A 21585-nucleotide genomic window follows, 5' to 3' on the forward strand; every position below is an offset into this window, starting at 1 on the left:
AAGCAGGAAGGCACCATGGTTGCAACTGATGCGTGCACGGGGCAGAATGAGGTGATTTGAGTTTTTCAATTGGGCCGGTTACAAGGTCAATATCCAACAAATTTAAAGCTTAATTTTAAGGTTTTATTCAACAAGAGATCAATGGACCAAATTGTTGCCATTCAATGAAGGTTCATGGTGGATCAACTTGTGTTTCTTAAGTCTTGAATAGTGGATAAATGAAATAGAGTGACAGAAATTAGACTAGAAATTGTTTCTTAAGTTTTGAACTTGTGCTTTCATTTAAATTTTTATAGTTATAAATAATTAACTGAAGCATGTCGGATAGAAATTTCATGCAAGTCCAAGACCAAGGCTTTGGATCAATTTAAGTAATATCAGGATAAACTCGAGACTTAAATGTTGACTATTTATGAGTCCAAATTATATAATTATATTAGCATGTTATGTGATTTCATTAATGAGAATTAAGCGATTTAATTTAGGGTAAATTACATCATTAGTAATTAAACTATTAGGGTATTTTAATTTTGGTTACCAAACTATAAAACTATTAATTTCATCACTAATGTTTTCATTCAATTATGTTTTGGTTACCCTTCATTAAATCATTCATGAAAATGATGACATAACCTTTTTTAACCAGTATTTATAACATATTAGTCCTCAACACTTACACATTTTATCAATTGGGTCCAAATTCTAAGTAATTTAATAAATTTCTACAAAGATATCCATTGTTAAAAATTTTCTTGGAAATCAAACAACAATTTTCGCTTGAAAGATTATTACTCTATATTTAAATTACTTATCGAGTTAAAGTGTTTGTTAGTATCTACAACCTAGTCACTGAGCTGATGCTAATTATAAGTCATTTGTATTGTTGAGAGTGGTCGTTAACAATGGTAGTTAACATGTATTAAAATTATAGTTAGTTAAATGCTATTATCAGCAATTATCATAGCAATATATAAAGGTGTATTAGTCACACTTGTAAACTATCGTTTTTTTATCAATCATCAATTATTGATCTGTTGCTTTTATATTTTCTTGTTCCACTTTCTCAGCAGTCAAACAACTCTTCCCGTTTCTTTTTTCTATCTTAACATAGTATCAGAGCTTTAATTTATTTCATTTTTGTATAGTACAATTGCATGTTTTAATAATCTCAATAGTTGTTTTGCTTATGAAAATAAACTATCATAAAATTAGATAACATATTGCGATAATATCTTCTAATAAAATAAGTTGATTTTGAGCAAAATTCATAAAGTTTAATTTTATTATATTTGATACAATTTGAATTTATTTTTTTAATTAATAACATTTCTATTTGGTTCTAAATTAGAAAAATAAATATAAAATATTAAAATAGTTTTTAATATTAAAACTAAAAAATATTGTATTTAATGTTTTAACATTAAATTTAAAACTAATAGTTAATTTGATAATTTTAATACATTAAAATTTTTAATTAAATAAATATAAATTATTTATAAAAATAATTAAATTGAAATTTTTAATAGATACGAATTGCATTAAATTAAATTGACTCAATCTAATATAAATCTTGAATCAAGTATAATTCATTTCTATTTGAGAAATTAAAGTAAAAAAAATTAATCAAATAAAATTAATATTTTATGTTAATTATATTTGACATATTTTTAAATCTATAAAATCATGCAATATAATATAAAATAATTATAATTATTTTACTAATAATGTTTTATTACAATCATGAATGTGAAACTAATATACATATTTTACCTTTATTTTCGATAAAAATTGTTAATAATAGAATAATTATAATTATAATTATTTTATTAATAATATTTTCATTATTAGTTCTACCATGATTATGACTTAATTATATTTTTTATCTCTATTTTAAATTAATTATTATTCAATTAGTGTTATAATTATATATTAGTTTAAACTAAAATTTAGTAGCCAATGAGGCTCGCGTACTGTAGATAAAGGCTGAGGCTCCCAAATCTTGTAGGCCCAAGTTTGAGTCCCTATGTAGGTCCTATTCCTATCTTGTGCATATACTTTGTGTGGATTTTGTCTAGTTATTCATCTTATGTGCACTGTATTAAATGAATTTTGCAATTATCATATAATATATCACTTTCGGTTGTTTCTCGCTTTTATTTTCTTTACTTTTAAAGTATTATCTTATCATCTCAATTATTTTTCAAAATTAATAAACTTTTATTTAGACCTATCCTTATTTAATTAGTAAAATATAATTTTTGAAGATAGTTAAAATATTATTTAATAAATTAAAAGTAAACACCTAAATTCACGTGCAATGCATTTAACATAGAAAACTATTATATTTTAAAATAGTATCATTTTTTTTTCTTAAGATATCTTCCGAAGCGGGCTCAATAATTAATTTTTCGAATTTTGTAGGTCCATTAAGGGAATAGATGCTGGTCACAGAGTTTTAAAACTGCTCCATACCCAGGGCGAGGATCAAACTCTCCACCACCAATTAAGGTAAGAAAGACCCTTGCCAAAATAGTATCAAATTTTAAAATAAAATGAAAAACCTTAAAAGTTACGAAATGATCTCTGAACTATTTGAAAGTTTTGATTTAAATCCTGAACTATTCGAAAATCTTTATTTAAGTCACTAGGATGTTAAGTTTCTTTTTTTTTTTTTTTAAGTTCGATTAGCAAGCTCCAACTAATGATGTGATGATCGGTACGGTGGATTAGCACTCATCAACGAGTAGAAGAACATACCTTAAATCTAAATTGACCTAACGGTCAGTGTCAGAGATTGAAGAAGAAAACTATTTGGATTTTGGTTCGTAGATTTGTGATATTCAAAATTATTTCATAGAAAAAAAATTGTAAAAGAGAAGGGAAATGAAATCGGTTGGTGCAAACAATGTGAACAAAGAAAGCCATATAGCAACAACTTTAATAGCCTAGTGACTTAAATGAAACTTTAGAATAGTTCAATGATTATTTTATAACTTTTTAAAATACTCAAAACGTAAACTTACTGATATTTTAATGACGTTATGTGTTATTTACACTTAAAAAATAACCAAGACCATTGGCCTCACCAGGGAATTTCTTAATATATTCATTACTGTTTTCAATATAATGTTTTCCTACAATAAATATATGTATAATTTTGAGGTTTTTTAGTGAGTGTTTAGGCAAGTAAATTTGGGTGGGAAGTTGATATTGCAAGGCAGATTAAACGTGTGTTACCCATAATTACTTCACAAACTACTCATGAACTTCAGTAAATTATTACAATAATCCAAGGATGATTAGAGAAATTAAAAAAGGATTTTATTCTTCACAAGTATTCAACTTCACCATTAAAATAACACAATTAAGAACTGGGAAAGGTTAAGGAACACAAGTACCAACAACTGTTAATTGCTTCATGCACCCACTCCAGAAGCTCTCACCAAACCAAACCTGCTATGCCTTCATGAAAGACCAATGACCTTTCCGGTGGCAGTGTCGAGATCGATTTCATAAAAGCATGGCCTTGTTGGTAGCCCTGGCATTGTGCTCATTGTACCCACTAAAGGATAAATGAACCCGGCTCCTATGCTGGCTCGCACATCCCTTATCGGTAAGATAAATCCACCTGGTGCTCCCTTCTCAGCAGCATTGTGCGAAAATGAGTACTGAGTTTTCGCCATGCAGATTGGTAGACCCGAAAACCCTTGTTTGGTGTACATCTCGATCTGTTTCTCAGCCTGGTTTGAGAGCAAAAGAATTATTCATGACAAAGAGAAAAGTCTGGACAGGTTTCTTTATATTTATTGTTACTAATATCTGAATTTGGTTCGAATATTTTTGGTTTTTGACTTCATGATCCACAAACAGATCTTAACCCTGAACTGAACAAGTAAAAGACCTTATCCGAATCAAACCTGACGCTACAGCTTCGAATCAGTTTTTCCTTTTGCTCAACCCTAGAAGCTCCTTCACTGTATCTTTTTCTTAAAGACCAAGCTTTTAAAGGGTTTCCGATGCCTATTTGGTTTCCTACCCGAAACGCAAAGAAGATGGTATTTCCACAATATTTTCATTTTAAGAATTCCCAGTATACAAAATGTGTCATCAAAAAGAGACAAGTAGAAATGCAAGAACTCCAAAACAAAGTAATCTAAATTCAAACGATGATGTGCACAGGATCAAAGACATTTTGAAACGGAATATATTGATTAAAGATCTATAAAGAGTTTACCTGTTCGGTGTATTCAACACCACTGGCACCGTATGACTTAGCAATTGCCTCAATTTTCTCTTTAATGCTAATATCCAAAGGATACAGGTATTTGAGTTGCTGATTCCCACTCGCACAAGCCCTTTGGACTGCAACTCCAAGGTCAACCTGACAAAAACAACACTAATCTGTTACTGAAAGCTTCAACTCAACTATATAAGACAGTTTTTTACAGCAAAAGATACAAACTCAAAAATAACAACACAGAATAAGATTACAGGTGGAAAGGGCAATATGTTATAAACATACAGATATGTTCAAACTTCAATTGTAACTCAAAATGAGAAAACTCGAAACAATTTTAACTCATTTGTTTACAAGCACATAAGTAAATGACCCAAGGTTCTTCTTGATTTAGTAAAACAATTACTGGAAAAGATGCAGAGGAATTTCAAAAGAAATCTAAGGACTCGGAGGCAAACAATGAAGTCAGATTCAGAAGAAATGTCTACGAGTGGATAGCAGTAGCACAGTAAGAAATTGCAGCTTTAAATGATAGAAACCACAGAGCATTAGTTCTTCGACAAAACAAGTTACTGTGTTCTTTATAATGTTTGACATAGCACGAGTGCAATATAGAAAACAGGTTGAACGCCAAATCCGTAAATTAGATGCAACTAGCTACTCAAATAGTAAATGAGATTTAAGTTGCTTGGACTCTTAATTTTTTCTTGAAGTACTCATGTCTGAAACCAATGTCCAACATATTTTTGGTCATTGGTATGGGAATACAACCCTTCAAGGACCCTCCAAATACATGAAAAGTAATAAAACTGAAAATATCCATGTCAGATACACTGAGTCCGAGTAACATATATGAGGTGTCATGTGTAAGACAAAGTGGCTATTCTAAACAATGCACCTTTGAGTGCAGCACTATACTTTTATGGAAATTAACAGATAAGAAAAAGGAACTAACCGCTCCTTTACCACCATGAGCATGGTGAGTACAAATTACAGCATTAAATGCCCCGGCAGCCATAGCTGCATTCATAACAGCATTCATTTCTGCTTCAGTGTCGGTTGAGAATTTGTTCACAGCAACAACAACATTCACACCATAGGCCTTTGTGTTTATAATATGCCTAGCCAAATTCACACAACCAGCTTCAACCAACGGAACATTCTCATTTAGGTAGGCATGGTCGAGAGGCTTCCCTGCAACAACTTCCGGGCCACCACCATGCATTTTCAAGGCCCTTATTGTTGCCACAATAACAGCACACTGAGGTCTTAGATCACTGTATCTACACTTGATATTCATGAACTTTTCTGTTCCAATATCAGCACCAAAACCTGCTTCCGTGACCACAAACCCTTGTGGTCCAACCAGCTTCAGTGCAATCTTATCAGCCACAATAGATGAATTACCATGAGCAATGTTTGCAAATGGACCAGCATGAACAAGAACAGGGGTTCCCTCGAGGGTCTGCATCAGAGTAGGGTTAATGGCATCCTTCATGAGAACTGTTAAAGCACCTCCAACACCAAGATCATCAGCAGTTATAGGTTCACCAGCCTTGCTATTTCCAATCACCATTTTTCCTAGCCTCTCTCTCATATCAGCAAGAGACGTAGTCAGGGCTAAAACTGCCATTATTTCACTAGCAACTGAAATATCAAATCCAGTTTCCCTCACCATCCCTTTCTCTTCCGGGCCCTGGCCAACGGTGATTTTCCTCAAGAACCGATCATTAACATCCATCACTCTTCTCCATGTAATAGAATTCGGGTCAATATCAAGCCTAGCAAATTTCTTAACTTCTTCAGGTGTAAGGTCCTCAGGTTGAGTTTCGGTGATACCAAGTTTCTTTAATCGTCTAAACATGATATCACTGAATTTCCTTTTTCCTTCTTTATTTGGTGGACATAAACGATTAAAAAGAGCCTTGTCTGATTGGGTAGACTCATGAAAGATCCTAGTATCAATGGCAGCAGCAAGTAGATTGTTTGCAGCCGTTATTGCATGAATATCGCCTGTTAGATGAAGATTGAACTCATCCATCGGGATTACCTGACTGTAGCCTCCACCAGCTGCACCCCCTTTTATTCCAAAAGTTGGTCCTTGTGATGGTTGGCGAAGACACGTAACGACCTAACATTAGAGAGCGACATATAGTATCAAGACAGTTAAAGTAGTTAAAACATTAGATTGTCAAATCTGAAACTTCCATATCCATGTCAAACTAGTGAAGAGTTGTAATCCCTTGACAATAACTTGCAAAAGGAGAATAGGAAACCATAAAAAACCAAACTTTCATCTAGTAAGTTGACTATGTAGACTTGTAAATGAATATTTCACTACATAGCTCAACTATCATCGTAGATCAGGAATAGTTAAAAAGTCGAAATAATGCAATAATTCTTGGATTTGAAATCTTTTAACATTAAATTTATATATGAGGAGATTGAAAAAGACATTTCCAATCATACGGACAGCTCGTAGCTTCAATCATTGAAATTGCTTAACAGACTAATTTATAAATAAGCAATTCAAAGCATCAGGAATCATGAAACTCCATTGGTCTGCCAGTATCAAGCGACCCTAAAGTATATTTCTTTTATCAAAACATTCCTGCCAGTATTCAGAGCTACGTTTAACAAAATAAGAAATTCTAAAATTCAAAAAAAAAAGAAGTCAAGAACAAAATAGAAAACCCTCCATAAGTAAAATGAAATACCCTGTATCACGGCAAGCGCCAAAGCAACACGATATTATTTAGTATTTGCCTATGTAGAATAATTTCAGTATATCTAAAAATGAAAATGAATACCTTTCTATCAAGATAAGCACCCAAAGCTTGACACAAACCAACTGTAGTAGTGGACTTGCCTTCTCCAAGAGGAGTTGGAGTGATCCCTCCAACCACGACATAGTATCCATTGTCGGAGGATTCAAGCTCGTCGAGTACAGATAACAACACCTATAGACCAAATCAACCAAGTAATTCAAATTCAAATCTGAACTGAGCGGCCAATATAAACAAGGAAAAAGCATATCAGAAAAATGGCTTTCTCTAGTACTTTTTCACCGCTTGAATATCCATTCAACACACTTCCATCTCTACTAAGTCAAAAACCAAGAAGCTAAGAATTTAACGCCAGAAAAAAAAAATCTTTGAAACAAAACAGCATATCTCAAATCTGGGATTTCAAGGAATTCAACAATGGAAGAGAAAAGTTTCCCTTTTGGCAGAAGAGGCAATGCCCAGAAGAAAACATAGAAAAAGACAGATTTTGCTGATCTTACTATTCAATTTTTGCTGATCTTACTATTCAATTTTCTACTTTTTTAACAGCTTTTTTTCAGTATCGAAATCCAAACATCAAACGATTAAATCGATCATTAAAGAAAACAAATAAATCAAAATCCAATAACCAAAAATAAAAAAAGAAAGGAAGTGAAAAGGAAAAAAAACCTTGGCTTTGTATTTGCCATAAAGATCATAATGGTTGGGACTGAGGTTAAGGTCCTTAGCAATCTCAGAAATATGAAATGGTTCAACTGAGTTTGCAATATCTATGTCTGCCGGCACTGGTGATACCACTTCCAACTTCCTTACACTCCTTGACGAACTCATTCTTTTTGGTCTAAATTTTAGCTGATTTTTGGTGGATCTGTTTCTTTAAAATTCAACAATTTACCTTCTAAAACATTAAAATAAAATAAAATAAAATGGCCACAAAAAAATAATCACAAAGCAACAAAAGTCTAAAAACATATGGGAGTGCGTGCGTGCGTGCGTTTTTTCTTATCTAATCTGAGGTGGCAAATAAGAAGGGAGTGGGGAGAGATGCTAATGTTACCATGCAATGTAATTGCTGTGATTAGTACAACCGATGGGTCCGACCTTACACAGCATCAATTTAACCTAGCTTGCGGATCAAAGTTATTAAGTTAGGGTGTAAGTGAATCGAATCAAATCTATATAGTGAAAAGTTTGAAGTTTTACTTGAATTTTAAGGTTTGATACTTAGTTCGATGTTAATTAAATATTAATTTTTAAATTTTAGTTCTAATCTAATTAAGAAAAAACTCTTAACTACTTGATATCTTATTCACCAAAAAATAAATATAATATTATTTAATGATTGATTTAAGAGAAAATTGTATAAAACTATAATTTTACAATAAAAATTTAATTTATCATTCTCTTATTTAAAAAGAATAAAGATGATGTGAAATTATAATTTCATACAATCTCGTAAAAAAATTTCATAACCCAAACCTAACTTGTATATCTCTCAACCTTACATTCATTTTTATTTTGACATATTTATATTTTTTAATATGTTACGGAATAAATTTGATTTTTAAGAGCAAATATTTATCACTTTTTTAATTAATTTATATAACACAAATATTACATATATATCTATATATATATATATGAATACAGAAGTATCAAGATTTATATGACAGTGACACTAATCATTAACTTGATAACTCTCTAAAAGGATTATTTTCAACTACAATCCTTGTCAAATGACCTTTTTTTTTTAAGTACAAAAGAATAATGCTTATATCAACATGAACAGATATAAAAAATATTGAATAGAAACAAAATATTTTCATTTTCCATATAAGCAAACTAAAAGCCTTTTTTCTTCTCCTTTTCTTTTTTCAATCTCTTTCTGTACATTATTCTTTGAAGCTGAACCCAGAGACTCTTCAGCCATTGAAGTAGACAATTTTCAGTTCAAATAAGAATGCAATCTCAATGTATGCTTTCGCCAATTTTGGCCAATTCATTTACATTTCAATCAAGCTTTAGTAACTGTGGTTTTAACAATGTTAACCTAAACCTTTCACTATAACATATCATATATATATGTATATATATTATCTGCAACTGTAAAAAATAATGGAGATGAAGAGAGGGTGATAACCTAATCCTGAGTTACAAAGGTGTGTCCAGTGTGGTCTTAAATCATCCTCCACGGTTGATCAGAACGATAACTTTTTAAGCTTCTAGGCGCTCGCATCTCCGGATTATGATCAAATGTACACGGAGGGGCATTGGTCCTAAGTTGAAGATCTTTGTCAAATATATGTTTTCATGTGTCCTCTACGAAAATTTTGAAAATGAAATCCCGAAAGCGTTTTGAGTATTGCTTTGGATCAACAGCTGAAATTGAAGTTGGATCATATTGCATTGATTTATATGCATGCTCAAGCTTCTTGGTAATATCGTAGTCTTGTAGGATATCGATTATACCAAAAAAGAGGATAACATCATAGAATACACCAGTTGGTTCTCCGACAAGCTGGGTTTCACATTCAGGTTTCCTCACAGTCTTTTCGATCCGAGCAGGCATGCTAATACCTAATCGAATGGAAGACCCCCTGCATTGTTAAGTAAATTAAATTGTTATCACTTCATATAAACATCATATTAACTTTTCTTAGTTCGAATACTTCTCATGGCCATGTGAAACAATTCAGAAATGTGTTGGACACAAGTACTTCAAGAAAAATGAATAGTTGGAAATAACATAAATTTCAGTGTTCATAAAGTGGGGAAACAGCGATGATGCCTACTTAGACATATGCCAAGGTATGAAGTACTCTTGAAAACATAAATGAGCATCCAAAAACAAGAAAATTCATCGTACCCTGAGGGCTCACTATCAAGCTGATCCTGTCCTGTTTGAGATAGCCGAGGAACTTCTTCATTTTCATGGTCTGCATTTCCTGCAAGTAAATCCAAGAACATATCTTTACTCATTTAAGCAGCCGTTGATATCAAAGTCACAAAACATTTTAATACCAGAGATCACTAGAAATAACCAGTAGGTGTAACAGCTCCAGAAGCAAGAGGTGTGGGAACTTCTCGAAAGTGAAAACCAACCAACAGACTGTAGTCCATAATTCTCTCTTGTTCAAGGAAGTCGCAATCTCGATCAACTTGCCTGCACGAAGAGAAACTTGGATCAGAAAAGAAAAATCAAAAGTTCCATACTTATAATCCCAAAAGTTGTGAAGGCCTTATCGATCTCAAATCTATGCAATATCCTACAATGGTTTGGTCTTTGCCAAATGCAGCTTAATATGATATAATTTTCTATAAAACTCAGAAACAAACCCATATGTGACATTCACACCTGAGTCCAAGTAATATAGGTTGCAAGAAATGAAGATACCTTAAAAAGAAAGAGGATATTAGAAAATATGATCACCTGCAAAACTCTTCGAACCACGTTTTCTCTAACCGAAACAGATAATTGAGATCAAGGTCTTTGAGGGTTGTAGACGGATCAATTTCCGATTCAGGTTTAGAAGTTGTGCGACCATGGGAAGAACCCTTCAAGTCAAAGCGCCTATGAATGGTATAGTGAGTACATAACAGATTCCCCATTATAACAAATCGTACCTGACTCATGATTCAAAATGAAGAATGTATGAGATTGGTTCCTGAAACTTCATGACTGAGATTAATTATTTATGTTTGACGTTAAAGTTTTGTAACGTTGACATTACCTTCTTCTGCGCTGTCCCAGTTAATTTCACACAATGAAGACCATAAAATTTGGTGACTAGGGTGTTCTCAAAGGACCGAACATGATTATAGTAGGCCGGAAGCATCCTTAGGAGCACCTGTGACGGTGTCCTCACTCGGATTAGTAAACATTTAAAGCCCGGTAAAGCAATGCACAAATTTTGGGATTATTCAGCCATCAAAAGTGATTTGTGCACCAAGTAAATATGAACATTGTCTGAAAACTTGAAAATTTATGAAGTACTGAATTTTGAGGGACCGAGTATTGTCATCTAGGAAGACTTTTGAAGACGTACGATGAATAACCGTATGTTACATAGAAGTTTTGATTGTAATACAAAACCAGTGAGGAATTGCAGCTTAATGCAAAGCTATCTTATAATTTCTGAATTCAACTGCAAAAGTGTAATAGAAACGACATTAACTCTTACTTTTACTTCTGCCTTCTTTATCGTCTTTATCATGTATTTGTCATCGTTGGTCAAGTAAAAGAAACTTCCACTTTTTCCAGGGGATGATAGTTCCCGAAGGGCATCATCCCCGCATATTGAAATCATGTAATCAGCTGCATCCACATCGAACAACTTCCTAAGGGTTCTGAAAATGTAAAAGAAATTAGCAGTCAGGAACTACACATAACCGCATAATATTGGTTCCAACATCGTATCATATAGTTCTAGTTTTATTATTATGTACTGAATTCAACAAAGTTAATTGTTTAGTATGTTTCCATTTGCATAAAAATTATTTTCATTATTGCCTAAAGTTGTTATACCATTGTAGCATGAGTAAGACCGAATAGTTCAGCAAAGAAGAAATTATCTGTTGTGAGCAAGAAGATGATTCAGACTCTAACCTGAACACAAGTGGACAATAATCCTTCCACCTGAAATCACTAGATTGATGAGGCGGAGTGTGCTTGGATCCTTCTGGCGGAAATTTGGTCCATACTTTTTCCTTGGGATCAAAAGCCGAGGACTTGAGATCAAGGGATATAACTGGACCAGGCCTTCCAACTGAGTGTCTACAATGTAACCAAAGAATCAATACATGCATGATTACAACACAAACCACTATATCTCCATACTGAAATTTGTTAGACATTGAGAAATCTTCAATTCAAACAGAACTGCAGGTGATGACCCCGACCCTCTAAAGCAAATAAAATGACAAAAGCATAAAGGAGAATAAATACTATATCAGATTCATACAAAAACTCTCATTCCTTGCATTCATTCTTGAACTCGATAAGCATAATCTAGAAGGCAATGCAAATACCAAAAACACATGATGTTGACATTCAAACAACTTTCAATATCAGAGGAGAATGCATTACCTAATACCAAGTTGCAAATTGAGCATAAGCTCATAATTCTTGTGGCCTTTGGATATTGTCTGCCCTTGCCTCTTCGTGGGTGTCTTAAAATGAGGAAGACTCCCTCTTGAAGTAGAATCTTCAAGACAAAGACTCTCAATACCATCATCATCATCCTTGGAGTCCCCTTCACTAATAGCTGAAACATCATGCATATCAGAACTAAAACTATGACAATTTAACTTCCCATCAGACATTCTCCTTGGCCTCCCTTGATCATTCCCTTTGCCCATTCCAGGCCAATGTGGCATCTTTTTTGATGGCAAAATTGACATCTTCTCACCAGGACATATCTTACACTCTTTCAAGTACTCCGAAAACACCACTTGAGGATCCCAATCTGGTTTCTCAGTTGAAGAATCCGAAGGATTATATGTTCCATTCATTTCCTTAACATCCTTACTCCAAACACCAACATAGGAACTCCCATCTGGCCATCTAAAAGTCCCATTTCCTTTAGGGAAACCATCCTCCCAACAACCCTCATAACTATTCCCATCACTCCACTCCATTCTTCCATTCCCATTCATTAACCCGTTCTTCCATTGGCCATCATAATGAATCCCATTGGTCCACTGGTACCTCCCTTCTCCCTCCTGGAATCCAGTGCGCCATTCGCCTTCATAGTAATCCCCATTGAAGTAATTCTTAATCCCTTGTCCATGTTTAAGGTTCATAACCCAAGAACCTTTATAAGAATCTCCTGAAAAACCTGTAAAAGTCCCTTGACCGTCCATAAACCCGCTCTTGAATTCACCTTCATAGGTAGCACCTGAAGGCCAACAAAATTTTCCCTTCCCCATGATCTTTCCTTTAAACCACCCACCGACATACATACAACCATCAGTCCATAAATATTTCCCATTGCCATGAGGCAAACCATCACACCATTCCCCTATATAAAAGTCGCCTCTTGGAAGGACTTTTTCAACATGGCGAACTTCACCAGAACCAGCCTCTTCCTCATCAACATGAGCAACAGACATTGCTGTAAATATGCTTATTGCTTTTTTCTTTGCAGCTACTTGTGATTTCTTTACTTTGGTTTCCAGAGCCTTTCTAAAGCCAAGCTTTTTGCTCATTCTATGTATAAACAAATAAAAACAATGCCTTTGTTCAAACTCTGCATTCCTTTCTCTGTCAACCAAATAACCCAAAGATCAAAAAATGTCTCTATCCATATCTTCTCTCTCTTTCTCCTGCATCAATGTAGGGTTTTCAGGAAGGCCAACATAACAAAGAAAAAGAAAAGCATTTATGAAACTCACATTGAAGATGGAAATCTTGGAGGGAAACGTAATAACCTACATAAACGAAAACCAACACAAAAAGAAAAAAGAAAGAAAAAACAATCTTTTTTTTTTTTTTAAAGTTTCGACCTTTTTGTGTTGATTGGTTAGTTTCAAGAAATGGGTATTTTCAGATTTTGAAGAAAAAAAATTCAAAGAAAATGGGAGCTGTAGGAATGATGAAGTCTGGAAAAATGAATGGGCTTTTTTTTTTTTTCGTTTGTTCTTTGTTTCTGGGTAATTTTTGGTTTGTTTGGAACAAAAACCAAATTTCCTCAGATTCCCGAATTTGGCTCCTAAAATGTCTAGCAAACCAAACAGTTGGAGGGAGATTAGAAAGGGTGGAAATGATGTTATCGCCATTTTTAGTGTCTGAAAATCTCCCAAATTTACCACTAATTTTAGTACATTACTCTTTTCCTTGTCTAAATTCTAGATTTTGTAATTTTAGTACAATAAAAAATAAAATAGTGACAATGGTAAACTATATTAATCTTTAACACCCATAAATCACATAAATATGGATCTATTCCTCCGAATAACATGTGTAGAACCTAATTTAGAAAATAAAAAAATTCCTATTTCATTTTATTTTTTAAAACAATAGCACAAAGCTCAAACATTAGACAAATAAAAATAATATTTATTTTTTTAAGAGAAAAACCTTCAAACCTATGCCTATGCCTATTTAATGTTATATACATATATTCCACTTTCAAAGTATAGCACCACTTAACATTTGACCTCTCTTTTTCTTTGGGTTTTTCCTTTTCCTTTTCGTTTTTATTTTTGTTTCTCTTTCCTCTAGCTTTGGATATTTAAGAATATATTTTGATCTTCATTACTTTAAAGTTCATTGCTTTAATTGAAAACACTAGCTTTAGGGGAGTAGTGTCAGATTTATCACCATCGAATCCATCTTAAATTTTATTTAAAAGCAATATATGCATTGTGTTTGTATTATTTTTTCATTGATTTTCTTATTATATTTAAATTATATACTTTTCGCTTGTATTATATTAGTTCGAACAGTTGTTGAGATACAAGCTATCTGGTTAGAATGAGTGAGTAAGAGAGTAGGGACTCCTTCAAGCACGGCAATTTAAAACAAAGGACATCAAAGTTAGTTTACATAATTTGGTTTTTCTACGTTTACGAAGCCTAGCTCACTGAGAAATATTCACCATCTTCAAACACTTATAACCAGTGACTCTAAGTCTATCACACCCCAGTGATAATTTTCACACTTTTTTACCCGTGAAGACTAGAACCCTCATCACTAAATTCACCCTTATAAACTTAGCATGTAAAACCACAACACAAAAGTATTGCAATCAAATGTGCTCTCATACTTGAACAAATTAAGTGTTCTCAATTCTAAGTACATAAACCTATACAAGTCTCTCAATTATATAGAGTTGTTCGAGACTTGCTAAGATAAAGAATATCTATCACAATTCCTATAAAAACAACCATTATATAAACTAAATACAATATATTAACAACAAACAAGGTAAACAAGGATTGTTGGTAGCTAGGTCTTCAATGTTACAAACTAATCCAACTTCTTCAATTGAAATGATTAGATAAGTATGATTTGACTCGGTTGTTTATATACGTTTCCTCTAATTATATGATCTTCAATGATGGGCTAGATATGATCCAAATTGCCAACAACTCAAATATTGAAACAGTCCAACTTGTCGCTGCTGGTCAAAGGAGTGGGCATTCCCTCAACCACTTCTTTAATATTTCCATATTTTTCAACAATCTCCCTCTTTTGCGATTTGTTGAACAAAACACAAACAAAGCAATAAGCTTAAACAATAATTAATAACTTGCTCCCCCTTAGCATATTTCCTTTTAGTCCAACAATAATGGAATCACGAAAAATATATACAACCAAAGTAAACAACAACTATTCTTCACAAATGAAATCTAACCATTAGAAATAGTAAAATAAAAAACAATCTTTTAAAAACTAGAAGTAGCATAGTTGAATCTCCCTTATCACCAACAACTCCTCTCATTCTCCTCCTTTTTGATCAACAAGATTGCTAACTTACTCTTCACCAAAAAGAGATATTAGATCAACACAAAGAGCCTTTTGCCTATCTCTAATCTTCTTCACAATATTGGCTTTAGTATGAAATATAGCAATGTGTCAATCTTTTGCCTCCATATAGGTAGTAAAATCACCAATTATCCTTTTTATGAATACCAGAAAGAATGACCTTAGAGATTGAAGAAGTTGGCACTTTATGGGTTTAAGGTTCTTCTTTCTACTCAACATCATCATATCAAAATTACTCCTCCTCAGCAGCAACATCACCTCTTCCCCTCAATAGAACCCACCATATTCTTATCATTCTCCACATACAAATACCTTCCAATGTAGTTTACTATCTTTGTCACTTAACACTTTGCAGCAAATTAGCATAAAATTCCATAACAACATTACGGATACACAACTTGACATAAGTCACCAACTCTAACAAACAACTATTTCCAAGAAGTTCATCTATGCTATGACCAACAAAACTATTCTCCTCTATATTCTACTTTTCTATAAAACTCTTTTTAAGCATAGTAATATAACTGTTGGTTTAGCAAAGAACTAATTGAAGTATAAAACAAAATATGAATGAAGGGATGATTTAATTGATTAACAAAGCAGTCCTTATATACAAGTCCCAAGTAACAACCTCAACAAGAAATAAATTCAAATTGCTACTAACAAGCTAACAACTCCTCCTCCTACTAACAAGCTAACAAATCCCCCTAAGACTTAGCCTTATTATTTTAAAAATAGCTACAGCCTTGAGATACTAACATTCTCCTCCTAACTCAAGTGCTGTAGACACCAAATTTATTCTTCAGAAACTCAAAACGACTAACATGAAAAATGTAGTAAAATATACGTCATCTGATCTTTGAAAACCAGTTTCTTCAATATTCGCCTTCAATGAATTCCTTCTCGACTAGTGTAGCTTCAAGAGTTTCCTCTAATTGTTTCCTAACATGCAATGCCATCTAAATCAAAATTCCATAATTCAAAATCATCACAAGTTGCTCTAGAAAAGTCATGAGAGTGACCAGAGTGCTTTTCCTTCTTCCAAGATCTTGTGTTGTCACTATACTTGCGATTAATACGATTTATAGTTTGATTAACCAATCTTCTCGTAACTAATAATTCCTTTTTCAATTTTGTATTTTGCATTGAAAGCTTAATCACCTTACCAACTAAATTCTTAAGCTCAACAACATCTACAGATGTCAATTCTTTAGCATATGAAGCTTCTTCAGTCGGCTTTTGATTTTGGAAACATAACCCACTATTCTCTTCTAAAAGTTGCTCATTACTCTTGATCTCCTGAGATAGATTCTTTTTCCGTGGCTCCTCAGCATGTTCTTCAGATATTTCATGTGCAAAATATGATAGTTTATCAGAGAGAGATGTCACTTGCTGCTCCAAGAGAGTTACCTTTACATGCAACTCCTCATTCTCAAAACACTTGATTTGCAGTTGTTCTTGCATGATATGATTATCTGTCGATTTTATTTCAAGCTCAAAACTCTTTTCACTACATTGTGATGTCATTCCTTCCTGACACTTGGATGCCACTTGCTCCTCCTCAAATGGATTCAATGAGAACCTATTCTTCTACATCTTAATCCTAAATAATTTATTGCCACTAGAGTCAAGGATCAGACACATTCCCTCTTCGAACATCACCTTGAATCTCTTCTTTACCAATTGCCCCACACTCAACAAGTTTTGATCAATCTCAGGTACAAACAAAACATCTGAAATCAACTTAGTTCCAGCACAGCTCTTTATTGCTACTGTACCTTTTCCCTTCACTTCTAGGTATTCTTTATTTTCCATCCTTACTTTTGACTTCAATGACCTATTAAGGTCTTTAAACAGCTTATCATCATAAGTCATGTGATTGGTACAACCACTATCAACTAACCAACTGTCACATAAAATGCTTGATGAGAAGTAAGAGACGACAAACAAATGATCCTCTTCTTCTTCAACTACAACATGTACTTCACCCTGCTGCTGATTTCTCGATTCCTTGCAAAACCTCTCAAGTGTATCTCTCAAATTTTCTCTTCGAACTCTCACAAAACTTTTCTCACAAGTCCCTCAAGAAAAATGGCTCTCGATACCATTGTTGGTTTAGCAAAAAACTAATTGAAGTATAGAACAAAATATGAATGAAGGGATGATTTAATTGATTAACAAAGCAGCCCTTATATACAAGTCCCAAGTAACAACCTCAACAAGAAATAAATTCAAATTGCTACTAACAAGCTAACAACTCCTCCTCCTACTAACAAGCTAACAAATCCCCCTAAGACTTAGTCTTATTATTTTAAAAATAGCTACAGCCTTGAGATACTAACAATAACTCTTAGTAGAAGAAGAATTAAGGAAGACTTTGTTCTTCATCTTTAACACTCTTTCCTTTTCTTTATTAGTTGATAATCTCACTTGCCATAATGGAGTATGTCATCATCTTGCGAGTGTGGGCAGGGCCTAATAAAGTAGGAATTTCCCCAATGATCTTCACATCAATATTTGAATCACCGGTCTTGGCCTTTTTTGTACTGATAGGAACAGAATCTCTCACTAGTTTCTTCAGTCTTATATTTCTCTATCACCAATTCTTGAATGTTTTTGGTAAAAATATCATCTTTATAAGGATTTTTAAAGAAGATGGTTCGATAATAATACCAACCACATAGACTAAAGTATTGCTGATGGCAGAGAGTGGTTCACCTTGAGTCGTAACCACCTAGGTTAAGATATCTATTCTCTAATAAGAAACAACAATATGCTCAGGTATTAGTGGATTGTTCAATAAGGCATCAATCTTCTTTACAAATTGTTGGATAGCTTGAGATGACCCAAAAATTTGTGTCACCATAAAAGATAAGACACTTTCTTGACCTCTTGGTGGGATTGAAATGGACACTTCAAAGGAGAGGTAAGAAATAAGAGGTGTAGGAGTAGTTTGATTTACCTCTTGGTGTCATGTGCTTGGGGGAAATAGACACTTCCTTGGTTACCTTATCAGTTTTCTCAATAAGGGGATTGGATATCACCTCTCCAACTATGTTTCTTATCATATTGTACAACAAATGCGATCTTTACACAAGCCATTGTCAAAGAACAGAGATTTGGTTGGACATTTAAAGTGAGAAAAATTGTCACTTCACAAGTAAACCATGTTCTCGTCAAGATATGAATAACGAAATATCTCTAAAAATTAATTCCCACCAAAAATAAATTGGTGCCAGAAATTATTTCATAACCTCCAAAAATCTAATCAAATCAACTAGTAGCATAATTACCCCAAATACATCAAAAAAGCATGAAACATAATCGTGTGAATACCTTCCATAATCAATCAACATACTTTATGCTCGATAGACACCAACTGAGCTTCTAAAGCTCTCAAACCTGTTAGAATCCAAGGCTTTTGTAAATAATTCAACTAATTGGCTTTGAGTAGGCACACACTTCTTTTCATATGTGCTTTCATGATCATCCATATTCTCATTCTAGTCAATATCATTAAATCACACTAAACACATTGAATTGTCTTTAGTAAACCAAATGCCAAGATCAAATGTATCATAAAATTACCTAATGATTCATTTTACTACTTTGACATGAGATTCTCTCAGATTGGCCTGATATCTAGCACACACATGAATGCGTCCCAACGTGCATGCCCGAGGCTATAAATCAACAGAAAAACAATTATAATCTAACGGTGTACTATAAGTGTGGCAGGTCAAGTTGTAATATTTGTAATGTTAAAATGGAACACACTGGTATTTTAAGGATCAAACCTAAGGGATTGCCAAATTTTTAAATGTGTTTATCAAGTTATTACAAGTTAAGCAATTATTAATCTAATCAAGTTGGAAATTATTAGTGTAAGTTCAAATAAAATAAAATTTGAGCTATATCTAAATTAACAAATAAAAATATCAAACTAACTTTCTTCCTTTTTACTAGAAACAATGCAAATGGATTAAAATGGTGGTTGAATGAGTCATGGATAACTAACTATGCTAATAAACCTATGATGATTATATTGTTTGCTGCTCCTAGCTAGGAATCTCCTCTGGTCTCATCCTAAACTAAAATATACCACCTAAGCTCTCCTCTTGGTTTCATTTGGGTATATAGATCTTTTTTTGTTGTCACTATTTGATACAAGTGTATCAAATTCCTACACAATAGAGTCTCTTCTCGGTCTCATCTATCTAAATCTTCCACTAGAGGTGTCAATTCTAGTGTAATATGCAATTTAATACACTTAAACAAACAAAAAACCAAACAAGGCATAAAAAATAACTTAGCTAAGCAACACACTCATCAGTCAACCAATAAAACAATTCAGCACATGATTAAACTTAAATTCCACACAAACATTTTAATAAACACATGGTAGGCATAAAATATAAAAGATACGGGTTGAAAAAATGCTCATTAATAAATAAACATCCAGTGAAGAGCAAACATTTAATACATCTCCATCCACAATGTTCCAAAAAAAATGAAGAAGCAAAAAAAAAAAAGGAAAGGAAAAAGGAATAAATAATTGGAAAGAAAAAAAATGAAAACCTAAACTAAGAAATATGAAGAGTAAAGAACAAATGTTCAGCCAACAAAATCTATCTTCAAAAGTTTATAAGGTATTATTTTAAATCTACTAACATTTAAACTAATATTGACTATTATGCCTTTAAATGAAAACAATAGACTTAAGCTTGTTTAGGCACATAATTGCCCTTGTAGTTTTTCACTCGTTAGGCAGCGGTGTTGCGACACCCAAAATAGTGGCGAACTTCGGGGTCTTGGGGATCTCGATGTTGTAACACTCAATCTCGGTCTCACGACATCACTAGAGTTGGCCTCAATTTCTTTACTTCAATGCTTTCAAGGGTATCACGACTCTGAAGGCTTGACATTGGCTCGATGTTCCAACATCCAACCCTTGGTATCGCAACTCCCACGATAGTGAGCTTCATGTTGATTTTTCATTGAAGTTTTGCATTCTCAAGGTAAAAGGTCTAGGTGTTGCAACTTCCATGGCATCAGTGTCGCAACACCCACTCTAAATGATATTTTCCTTGAGGTTGGGCCATTATCGTCCCCTTACACCAACTTAATCACATTGTTAGGTTCCCCATGGCATCGTTTGGCCAATTTGGGTCTCAAAAGGTGCAAAACTCAGCAAAAATATTTATTAAGGCTTGAAACTAAAAATTGATAAAAACATATAAAACACGCTTAAATTGATTGAGAATAAGTTCCTAAAGTGTATTAGAGAGCCTAATTTGATGTATCAAATTACAATAGATCAAACTCTCCTACACTTAAATCTTTATTTTTCTTCAAGCAAACACACAATATATACATAAGATGTCCCTTGAAATATGTTGAACAATAAGAAGCATGACAATCAAATATTGAATTTATACAAGACATATCTCACATGCAACTAAAGATTGATGTTGAGCTCATTTAAGTACTCTTAAAGCAAATATACTTATTTCACTAAGTTAAAGAACTAATAAACCTAGACGCAATTTAAATGAATAAATACTCGATCATGTTACCAATCTACATAAACTATATAGATACGTAGTAGATACAAAATGTGATTCAAAAGCATTCGTTAAGCTAATTATTATTTAAACCTGATTTTTTTCAACACTTAGGGCACTAGATCCAACAATTCATATATAGATGAAGATTTAAGCAACAATGTGCCTTTACTGCTTCTATTCCAAACCATGTTCTAACATATTCTACAATAGATAAAGAAAAAGATTCAGATAATGATGCTTACAACCATATGTTAAAGAAAATGGAAATATTGTGCCAATTTAATTATTCCTTGAAAGAAGAAATTATTATCTTCAAAGAAGAAAGAAAATCTTGAAATCAAGGACCAAGAAAAGGATGATGCTTAGAAAGCAACCAAGAAAGAGCTAGATGATGCTAAAGTTGTTTTATAGAAGTTTGGAAGCCAAAATGAGAATCTTGATGAAATTTTGGCTTCAAAGACATTTGAACCAGGCCATAAAGGACTTGGTTACATTAATAAAGGTAAG

The 21585-nt window shown here is 33.2% G+C and overlaps 2 protein-coding genes across 3 annotated transcripts; both read right to left on the reverse strand.

The window, feature by feature from the left end:
- Window positions 1-3233: 3233 nt before the first annotated feature.
- Window positions 3234-8098, reverse strand: LOC108460472 (formate--tetrahydrofolate ligase). The gene is made up of 5 exons (XM_017759974.2): window positions 7693-8098; window positions 7048-7197; window positions 5193-6368; window positions 4235-4381; window positions 3234-3740 (listed from the first exon to the last, which is right to left on the reverse strand). The coding sequence occupies exons 1-5, from the start codon at window positions 7852-7854 to the stop codon at window positions 3465-3467; spliced, it is 1911 nt and encodes a 636-aa protein (XP_017615463.1). The 5' UTR covers window positions 7855-8098; the 3' UTR covers window positions 3234-3464.
- Window positions 8099-8824: 726 nt separating this feature from the next.
- On the reverse strand, window positions 8825-14189 carry LOC108458556 (phosphatidylinositol 4-phosphate 5-kinase 6-like). Of its 2 annotated transcripts, XM_053026905.1 has the most exons (9): window positions 13417-14189; window positions 12110-13347; window positions 11630-11797; window positions 11205-11370; window positions 10755-10871; window positions 10454-10647; window positions 10065-10186; window positions 9890-9968; window positions 8825-9620 (listed from the first exon to the last, which is right to left on the reverse strand). In XM_053026905.1, exons 2-9 carry the CDS (start codon window positions 13228-13230, stop codon window positions 9332-9334), a joined length of 2256 nt encoding a protein of 751 aa, XP_052882865.1. In that variant the 5' UTR covers window positions 13231-13347; window positions 13417-14189; the 3' UTR covers window positions 8825-9331. The 2 variants fall into 2 exon arrangements, with proteins under 2 accessions (XP_052882865.1, XP_052882864.1); XM_053026904.1 differs by having other exon boundaries at window positions 12110-14189.
- Window positions 14190-21585: the final 7396 nt, after the last annotated feature.

Source organism: Gossypium arboreum, chromosome 4 (assembly GCF_025698485.1).
Source record: "Gossypium arboreum isolate Shixiya-1 chromosome 4, ASM2569848v2, whole genome shotgun sequence".
Taxonomy (NCBI): Eukaryota; Viridiplantae; Streptophyta; class Magnoliopsida; order Malvales; family Malvaceae; genus Gossypium; species Gossypium arboreum.